Genomic DNA, 10,850 nt, shown 5'->3' with positions numbered 1-10,850 from the left:
TTCTTCCTTCATACTATACTTCATACTAAGAATAATACATATTATTATTACTATACATTATTATACACACATTTTCCACTTTTGACCTTTCCACATTTATTCTCCTCTATTATTTCTAGTCTCCAACCAGTCATACCACTTGTTCCATATTAGATAGTACTCTGTGTCTTCCTTTTCTTTTATCTCTTTTGTTAATTTGGGGGACCCCTGCTCTAAAGGACAGAATTATATCCTGTATCTCCTAACTAGCCTAATAATTTCACTTGTGCTAATGATGATGGCCTTATTACAAGTTTTTAACTATGTTTAAAACATAGTTGGATGTGCCGTCTCTTCCTTTGTTTCAAGGAGCAAATTCATCAGCTACCAATGAAAACAATTTTTCAAAGTCTCTGCCTATATTTGGATTGATGGTAGACATGTTTGGCACACACAACCTATATGAGGTTCTTAAGTCACAAAAGGAGACTTATACGTCAAGTGCCATTAACTAATTTTAGGCATTTCACTTAAGGGTCTTACTCTATCAGCCTCTCTTTAGCTGATTTCAAAACACCACAATATTCATTATGGACAGTCACAGATGAATACAATTCAGTATTTCAATTCACTTGAGCACGAAGTAAATTAGTCCAGTTATAGCTGGAAGTTTTCTATTCCATTGGATGGGATCTTTCTATCCCAAAGCCTTGTCTTCCCATTGCAAACAAATAGAGGAAATCTGTATTTGGAAGGAAGTTGGGGGATGCATATGATGGCCAGATCAAAGTCTAGTCATAATACAATCATGATTTCTGAGAGGCAGAAATATTTAGACACAGCACTAGGTCATTATCAGTAATATGCAGCACTTAGTGTTTCCTATAGCAACTTATAGTTCCTAGAGTTCACCTCAGGACAACCTGATAAAAGTCCACTGTGATAAGAGTAAATACGCTTGTGGTAATCCTGGTTTCCATAATTTAGGAACAGCTGCAAAGCGGCTCAGAAATTATGAAATGAAGGAGTCACTGAACCCGTGGAAGATAAAAGGTGATGGGCACTTTAGTACAGGAAATGCTTGCAACTTTTTAATACATGTGCTTAAATTAATGGCTAAGTTCTATTAATAAAACATGCTTGAAAGATTGTAACAGTGCATTTTATAAATTTTGATTAATACTTATATAGTAATGCCACAGTATTAATGAAGAAACAGTCATCTTTGATGGCCTAAAATTGAAAATAAGGTTTAATATAAATTAAGAAAGTACATTTGATTTTTTTACTTTTTTGTAAGCTCTTCTTGGTTAGAATTTATTTTCTAGTTTATTAATTTTTCTTCCAGTTATATTTTATTCCGTAGCAATATAAACTCTGCGTGAGTTCTAGAATGGTATAAAATTTTATGACATTGTAATAAACATTACCTAAGGCATTATGATCTATAAATATTCAAATGCATTGCTCAATGGTTCTTATTTTTATTTTAAATGTATAAAAAAATTTACATCAATCAAGATTTTCAATGTTATAATCAGATTATCAATACAATTCTTGTCAGCTAAAACAATAACTTTTTTAAAAAAATCAGCATCAAAATAAAATGTATCTATATTTATTCCTCCTCTTTGCAATTTTTTTGTAACTTTCATTTATTTTTCATAGAAACCAAGTATTTTATTTCTCATTAATTTTAGAAATAAAAACACATTACTAAACTAATAGTTTAGTGAAATTTTTAGTACTAGGATTTGTTTCCCCAAACTTGAAAAACAGTATTTTGGACAGTCTATATGTCTCCTTTGTGATTTGGTGTTTTAAAATTGCTTCTCTTCTGTCTACTTATTGAAGACTCTAATAAACTTAAAACTTATTTCTAAACAGCTCCAAACAGATAAGGTGCAGACAAACAGTACATCCTAATATTTTTTAGCATATTAGGGAAGATTCGGTTTAACAAAAACATTCCAAATATGGTAAAATCACCTCCTAATTTTACATGAATAAGAGATTCAAAGAGGGTACAATTCAAGTTTGTAATTCAAGTTTCAGTCGTGGGTGGGTGCAATGCCAGCAGCTTTTTAAAATCGGAGAAAATGCCCTGTTGGGTCAGGTCATGTTGCTATCTGGATATGCTAGAATTTCAACCTTTTAAAGCAAACTCTTGGCACTTCTGTTACTTCTGACATGTGGGTCTTTTGCTTTTGTAAAGCACTCTGTGAACAGATGCTTGGCTGGCAGGATGTACAAACAAACATTACCTAATTTATGGGAAAACATTGCAGATCTTATTCTGTGTTAGATGTGCTCAATTATTCTTCATTTTACTTCCCGCATTTGAGAGTATCTGATTTTACAATGCTTTCCTATACCTTCTCCTTTGGACATAACAATCAGGCCATTTCTTCTACTCTTGTCCATATTTTTTTACAGGCTGCTTTGCCAGTTGATCTTATCTTTTTCCTCCTCAATTAAAACATGATACATTATTTGATAAATTCCCTCTCTGCAAGATTTGAAATAGGTTTATGAGACTCTATGAAAGCTGTGTGGGATTTAATCAGAAAGACTATTTACTACAATTAGGTAATTGTGACGTGGCATTATCATGCATACATGGTATAATTTCAGCTTTGGCTCCTGTCTTTGACAGTACTAATATGTTTCTGAATTCTTGTTTATATGGATTATGCTCGTATAAAAAAGAGACACCTGACGTGGCAATGCTACATGTAAAAAGGAACTGGTGAAACATAACCAGCTTTTTAATTGCACTAAGAAAGTAATACATTTTAAGGTCTTTCCTTACTGCTGAGTTGAATTACCATTTGCTTATCCTTGAATCAGCAGAATATCAAAGCTGCATGAAATTTGCTGTCCTTCCACTTTTGCTGTTTCAAGTCACTGTTACCTGCTGCACTTGAGTCAAGGTGCCAAAGTAACAAAATTTAACAGATTTTATATATCTTAAATCCAGTCCTGTATGGTTTCAAGATAGGATAGTAAATGCTATTTTAACACTGGTACCACTAATGGATAATTTAAGACTTAATTATTCTGGGTGTTGATGAAGGAGAAAAAAGATGATGAGGCATGTTTGTGCCCTTGTTAACTGCAAGTAGTTGATGGCAATAGAAATAATACTTAGACTTATATACCACTTCACAGTGCTTTATAGCTCTCTCTAAGTGGTTTACAGAGTCAGCATATGGCCCTCAACTATCCGAGTCCTCATCTTACTGACCTCAGAAGGCTGAGTCAACCTTGAGCCACTCAGAATCAAACTCCTGGAGTGAGTTAACCTACAGTACTGCATTCTAACCACTGTGCCACCACAGTCCTGATATACCATATCCTACAAAAGGTGTTAACTAATTGGACTAAAAAAACAGCCAAGATATGAAAGAAGCCAGAAATCTAGTTTTAGGAGAACTAATGAAAGGACTAAGTATTTAACCAGGGACGAGACGATTATGGGAAGACAACATAGTTATTTTCAAATAGCTGAAAGGCTATCCAGCAGAAAATGGAAATTGGAATCATAGGAAAGATTTTGTCTAACGATTGTAGGAAACTTTCTAATATTGGAATATCTTTCAATGGGGTCTTTTGCAGTAGAGATGTTTAAACAGAAGTCAGATAATCATGCTACAATGGGGGTCCCCAATCCCCAGGCCACAGCTCACTACCGGGCCGTGGGCTGTTTGAAACTGGGCTGTGGGATAGATGGACAAGTGTGTAAGTACAAGCACCATCCAATCGCACACGAAGCTCCATTCGCATGAGTTGAAGGCCCGTGCACCTGCTGCTACCACAAATTGAACTGTGCGCATGTGCGTGTGCTCCTACCACTCCCATGCCCCATCCCCATCGGGGCAAGCTGTCAAGCTAGAAAGTTTGGGAACCACTGTGCTACAACATCATCCCTCACTGGATAGAGAACAGTTTTAGAAAATACCCAAAGTCCATTGGAACTGTCTTATGTTGTAAAATCAGTGGGAATTACATTTGATGTGTTCCGTTTTTGCATAAAAGAATTTCCCAAGCTAAAAGGTGGTAATCACATGACAGAGATGACTTTGCTATTGGATCCTGGCTGAATGTTCAGATGTAGCATAAAACAATTGGCTTAACATCTCTTAACTTTTAAACAATGGCCTCTTGTTTGTCCACAGTCAAGGATGTAGTCAGCAATAAAATTAAGCACTTATTTCAAGTTTTTCTAGTAGGGCCCTTCCACAATACTAAATTGAGAAAAGTTGGCTAAAATAACATTACTTCAATATAATTATATTTGTGTTGTTGTTTTTTTACTCAAAAATTAGCACATAAACTCAGAGCAGGTCAGATCCTTAGCATGGGAGCATGTTTTTCATCCTTTTGTTCCTGCTGGAGTCATTTGTTCTATGGAGCCCGTCATTTTCAATTTATACTACAAAAATAAAAACCCAGAAATAAATGAAACATATGGGTAATTTGGAGACAGAATAAATGTTGGGGACAAATGTTTAAAGGGTTTTCATCTTCATGATATGATCCTACTCTATAACAGGATCTAGCTCCTAAATTTTTTGAATCATATGTTTGATGCTAGTAATAATGCTGCACATGCAGTCATAAGTATATTATTTACATGCCATTTCTTTCTTCTGACCTTTTTGCAGAATATGTCAGAATGTCACAATGATCCCGTCTAGCAACAGCACAATCACTTCGTTACTTCCAAATGTCAGCACCTTCTGGATTCGAGATTCCCAAAGAAAAGGACTTCCCAATGAAGCTCCATTGTTTACTAGCACCAATGGCCCTTCCCATGCAAACGAGAGCTTTTTCCTCACTACCATGGGCATGACCAATGTGTCTCATGCTCCTCCTGATCCTCTGGGAGGACATGCTGTCTGGCAAGTTGTCCTGATTGCTCTCCTCACTGGCATTCTGGCCCTGGTCACCATCATTGGAAACATCTTGGTGATTGTGGCATTTAAAGTCAACAAACAGCTAAAAACAGTTAACAATTACTTTTTGTTGAGTCTTGCTTGTGCAGACCTGATAATTGGTGTTATTTCCATGAACCTTTTCACTACATATATAATCATGGACCGCTGGGCTTTGGGAAACTTGGCCTGTGATGTATGGCTTTCCATTGACTATGTGGCAAGCAATGCTTCTGTCATGAATCTGCTGGTCATCAGTTTTGACAGATACTTTTCCATCACGAGGCCACTTACCTATAGAGCTAAACGAACAACCAGAAGGGCTGCAGTGATGATTGGCTTAGCTTGGGTCATCTCGTTCATCCTTTGGGCTCCTGCTATTCTGTTCTGGCAATATTTTGTTGGGGAGCGGACTGTCGAAGACAATGAATGTTATATCCAGTTCCTAAATGAACCTGTCCTCACTTTTGGCACTGCCATAGCTGCCTTTTATTTGCCAGTAACTATTATGAGTATTTTGTACTGGAGGATATACAAGGAGACAGAGAAACGTACCAAAGAGTTAGCAGGACTCCAGGCTTCTGGGAGTGAGGCTGAGGCAGCATGCTTTGTCAACCAAACGGGAAGTTCTAGAAGCTGCAGCAGTTATGAACTACAGCAGCAGGACACAAAACGTACCAAACGAAGAAAATATGGGGGCTGCAACTTCTGGATGACATCCAAGAGCTGGAAACCCAGTTCAGATCAGGTCGATCAGGAGCACAGCAGCAGCGACAGCTGGAACAACAATGATGGCAATGCATCGCTTGATAATTCTGCCTCCTCTGAGGAAGATGACATTGCCTCGGACACTCGCGCCATCTACTCCATTGTACTAAAGCTTCCAGGACATAGTACAATTCTCAATTCTGCAAAACTGCCTTCCTCAGAAGATCTGCCTGGGTCAGAAGATGAACTGCAGAAGTTGAACACAGAGTCAAAGGAGCAGAAACCAAAAAGGCTTAACCCACAAAAGAGCATGGATGATGGGAATTTACAGAAATGCTTTCCCAAGCTTCCAGTTCAATCAGCATCTGCAGTATACGCAGGAAAGGCTTCAAACTGCAATTCTACAGGGATGAAGGCACCTAATGCCTTACCTTTGTCATTCAAGGAGGCCACCCTGGCCAAGAAGTTCGCCTTGAAAACAAGAAGTCAGATCACCAAACGAAAGCGAATGTCACTTATCAAAGAGAAGAAAGCTGCACAGACACTTAGCGCCATTTTGTTTGCCTTCATTATCACCTGGACCCCATATAATATCATGGTCCTGGTAAACACTTTTTGTAAGTGTATCCCTAAAACATTTTGGAACCTGGGGTACTGGCTTTGCTACATCAATAGTACAGTGAATCCTATGTGCTATGCACTGTGTAATAAAACTTTCAGAACCACATTCAAGATGTTACTGCTCTGTCAGTGTGACAAACGCAAACGACGTAGGCAACAATATCAGCAGAGACCATCAGTCATTTTTCATAAGCGGATTCCACGGGAAGCTTCATAGAATAGTATTTTTTAACCACAATAATAAACATTAAAGGGAGGGTGGTTGCTGGAGCCAACTGCATATCTTCAAGATGTGAAAGTAGCAGCCTGGTGTATGTATCCTTTTAATACTTCCTGTATACTGTAACAGTTGAAGCCACATAAAGCAAAAAATGAATTACAAATGTATTTATTAAAGAACAACCAGATATCTGAAAAATTATCTACACAATTCCAAAAAGCTGCATACAAAACTATTAGCGATCTATTCAGTCCTGCACTTGTTAATCCATTCTGGGGATCTCAGGAGAGCACACGTAACTAGCCCACTCCCAATATGTTTTTCTGATAAATCCGGTAGGCTCTAATATGTCACAAATTGGATCTATTTTAAAATGTGGGTATATGTGTGTGTTCCAAATACTGTACAGATGTCCCAAACATCTTAGAGCTTCCCATCTTCTCCTTTTGTAGGTGTAATGTCAATTTGTTGACCCAGTTTATTAAATAACTTGTGCAAGAGCATCCCATGTACTCAGCACTTGCTGTCTGTTTACAGGAAAGGTGAGGTCTTGTCTTTCTCAGCAGTAATTACCATCACTATGAGATGTGAGCAGGGGCCTTGAAAACAGTTTTTCAGAACTCGTTTATATTGTATTGATTTGGGCAATCTTAAAATTGTAACGCCACAAAATATTTTTATGTACAACAGTGAAGAATTTCCGAAGGGTGCATGTTACCCCTATCTATACATTCAAGCAGAAGAACTGAGCGTGTATATTTTTCAAATAGAAATACCTTTTAAACATTAAAATATTCTTTAAACTGGAGAAGGATGGCCCAGTCCAGAAGGAAGAATCCTTACGAGAATTTCATCTTCATGAGAAACTGGGTACAGGCTTTACTTCTGCTTTAAATGTGAGGGTCACAGAGGGACTCAAATTTCCAGTGCAGTACCCAGCATAGCCCTGGGAATCTCTTTAAGTTGTAGAAAAGCTGGAACAGAAAGTCTCATCTTTTTTACAAATTTGAGGGAGGGGAGGGAGGGAGGGAGAGAGAAAGAGAAATCCAGAAAGAGGCTTAAGAATAGTGTCAGCAAAAACTCAGGTCCTTATTTATCCTCTGTTTTTGTTGAAGCGTATGACAAGGACAAAGAATCTATGGAATAAGCACATTACTTCTTTCCAGCTGTCTGCATCAGGCATGCTCCCAAGGAAAATGCACCAGAGTCTTGTCTCTATTTTCTGTACATTGAAAGGCATTTTAGACATGGGATAAATAACTGTATTTTTTTAAAAATGATGAAATGGCACTTTCAATAATGCTTGTCGATTTTGAAAGCTTCTGTTTATTATTATTATTATTATTATTGCTGTTTTTGTTACAAACAGTAGTGGAAATTTCCAGTTTGTGCAGTACAATGTCCCAAGTGAATGTAAGTTGTTTGCCAATTCAAATAGCTAAGCACCTTCTCAGAAAGAGAAAAAAAGGGCTTTAACGTAGCTGAGACACAGTGATCCCTCTTATTTATCAAATCAGTCAGTTCAGCAGAGCTTGGACACGTCCCCCCTTCTCCCCCCCCGCCCCTCTTAGCAACTCCGGCTGGTTCATTCAGGGCTGTGTGCACAGGAAATGTTCCAGAGGGGGTCTGTGTCTCTGCTGTACTTTGTAAAAGTCAGGACATGCCAGAGGAAAGGACTGTACTTTAAGCAATTGTTTCAAATCAGATTTATTTACATTTTTTAAAAAGCAAGAGTTTTATCAGGTTTCTCCCCACCTTTTTTTGTTTTTGATCTGACACTCAGATCTGACAATAAAAAAAAGCAACTTCCTTTATGAAAAGAGGACTCAGTGTTGTGAACACGGAACTGGTATAAAAGCTGCTTTTGTATTCAGTGTGAGATGGTGTTTACAGGTGATTTTGACAACAGTGGAAATATATTAAATAGTGTCTGTGTATCTGAGCTATTTAATTTTGTGATCTATTAATATGAAGAAATATTTATATACATAAATGCCACCAAAATGTTTTATTTAAATGTTGATAAATATTGCTCTTTGGTCTTCAACTGTAATGTCCTTTTCAAGCAGATCATAAAAGTGTTCTTGAAACATGAACACAGTTTCCAAGTTTGTGTATCACAGATTGTGGTAGGTTACATTTATGCATATTGAAAAGATTCTTGATGGGCAACATATCCCCTCAAAATCCTTTGCAAACCCAGGCAGGCATTCTTTCTAAAATTCAAACATGGGGGGGGGAGGGAAGGGATGTTAGAAACCTGTATGTCATAGAACTGGGCATGGGATGAACAATATCCAAAGGGGATGTCTGGGGTGATGAATTAGAATTGCCATATCTTCCTCTGACTGAGTTCTTGCATCTCTAAGAGATTCGGAACAACCACAGATTCGTAAAGCGGTTGCTTTTCCCCAGCATAGAGAAGCAACTCTGGGCAAGAGAAGACCTGCGCCCAATTTTAGCCAATGACACTTTCTAAACACAAGACAGGCCTAGTAATTTTAAAAAGCATCACTTTGAACAGCACTCTGTGGAAAATCAAGTCCTAAGATGAAACTATTGAGAAATAAATGGGGACAGCCTTGTAGAGTTTAGAAGTAGGGAGGGGAAAATGCATGTATGTTTGTAACCGACATGTTACATAAGGCATTTAGGCACTTAGCACGTGTAAGGTGCTCAAAACAATGTTTGTCTAAAAAGCCAAGAATTTCATATAGTATATTTTTAAAAGTAAGAAAAAGGACTTTGTAAAGAAGGAATACGGGGCAGAGATGTAGCTCTGTTGTTTTGAACTTTGAACCAATAATCATATCTCTTCCCTTCAGTTTGGCGGCCCTGTGTCTTACTTGTGAATAAACATCAGTTTGTTTCAGAGAATAATTGCACATTGAGAGATGCAACATCATAATATTGACTATTTGCAACTATGCACATTTCTGTTTTGAGCAGCCCAACACAGCTGGGAATCCCCAGAAGAAAATCAAAGTACAGACTCTGATTTTATTTGCTGCTGTGCTGATCGTCACTCACGTTCAATCTAGGTGCTCATTTGAACTCTGCATATCTGCTGTGAGGGGTAGACAAGATCTGCTGATTACAGCATGCCTGGATTAATGAGATAGGACTTTCTTATACCCTAGTCCTGAATTCCATGGTCCTGATTAAGCACTAAATCTAGCTTTTCATCCAGAATTCTGAAACCCAAATGAAGTTTGAGCTCTGTCTAAAACAAAAAGCAAGGGTGCTAATTCACTGAGGCTTGTACAAGCTATAATACTCCTAAAAAATTGAATGTAGAAAAATTAAAACTCCCATCTCCCAAGATCTATCATAAAGTAATCCATTGCATGTTGACACTATAAAATTTTAACTCTTGGAAAGGCCCATCAGTGTCGACTAAGAGGATATGCCTTGACCCATCCATGACTCGCTCTAGGTCCTTAGGAAATTTTTATTTGCAGTTCCTGAAAAATATACCCCCCTTGAGCTAAAAATATATTTCAACTTTATACTACATTCTGTCTGTCTGTCTGTCTGTCTGTCTGTCTGTCTGTCTGTCTGTCTGTCTGTCTGTCTGTCTGTCTCTCTCTCTCTCTCTCTCTCTCTCTCTCTCTCTCTCTCTGGTAAGTACAATTTCATCTAATAATTTGAGAGTCACACTGTGACAAGGATGCAATCTTGCATTGTATTAATTTCATGATAAAATATATTTTTAAATACAAATTTCGCCTTTTGGCAAAAGCAAAATGTCACCATTGTTTACACAAAAATAAATTAGGAATTGCTTAATATTTGATACATAATCAGCTTCTTAGATGTCACTGATAATTGTAGGGCAGGCATATAATGTTCACAGGCTTTTTGAAGATGAATGTAATTCTGAATACTTTTTTGTTTGTACCTGGATATTTGTGTATATATAGCTGTACACATGGACATGGAGATACATGGGAAGACAATAATTAATCTGAGGATGGCACAGGTAGGTTTAGTTACAATGTAACTCCTCCATCAGGGAGAACCAATATCCATAACAACTCCCAAGCACCAAATGAATTAACAGAATGTGGCTTAGAAAAAAGAGATATGACTGTGATGCTAATAAAATTTGGAAGCATTCTAGAGAGACATTTATAGTGTCTAAAAGGATACCCCTTAATGGCTCAACATTTTTTCCTGCCCTCTAGGCCTCCCTTGTACTCTGTTAATTAACATAGTGTTAGTGTTGGTGGAATATGACTCCAACAGTTGGAATGGTGGTGGAAAATTCACATTGAGACAAGGATGGCTTCTCCCTGCAAGAGCAGATCAAGAAACCTTAGCATGACTGATACTGACATTACAGATCAAAGTGCAGGAAGCATGAACCCGCAGGAATATACAAC

The 10,850-nt window shown here is 37.6% G+C and overlaps 1 protein-coding gene across 1 annotated transcript; it reads left to right on the top strand.

The window, feature by feature from the left end:
* The first annotated feature begins 4,651 nt into the window (after nucleotides 1–4,651).
* LOC107292286 (muscarinic acetylcholine receptor M3) lies at nucleotides 4,652–6,606 on the top strand. The gene has a single exon (XM_015821366.1). It carries the CDS (start codon nucleotides 4,666–4,668, stop codon nucleotides 6,460–6,462), a length of 1,797 nt encoding a protein of 598 aa, XP_015676852.1. The 5' UTR covers nucleotides 4,652–4,665; the 3' UTR covers nucleotides 6,463–6,606.
* Nucleotides 6,607–10,850: the final 4,244 nt, after the last annotated feature.

The sequence above is a fragment of the Protobothrops mucrosquamatus genome, unplaced genomic scaffold, assembly GCF_001527695.2.
Source record: "Protobothrops mucrosquamatus isolate PMUCROS unplaced genomic scaffold, P.Mucros_1.0 scaffold1315, whole genome shotgun sequence".
NCBI lineage: Eukaryota > Metazoa > Chordata > Lepidosauria > Squamata > Viperidae > Protobothrops > Protobothrops mucrosquamatus.
This window is presented reverse-complemented; position numbering and strand designations above follow the sequence as displayed.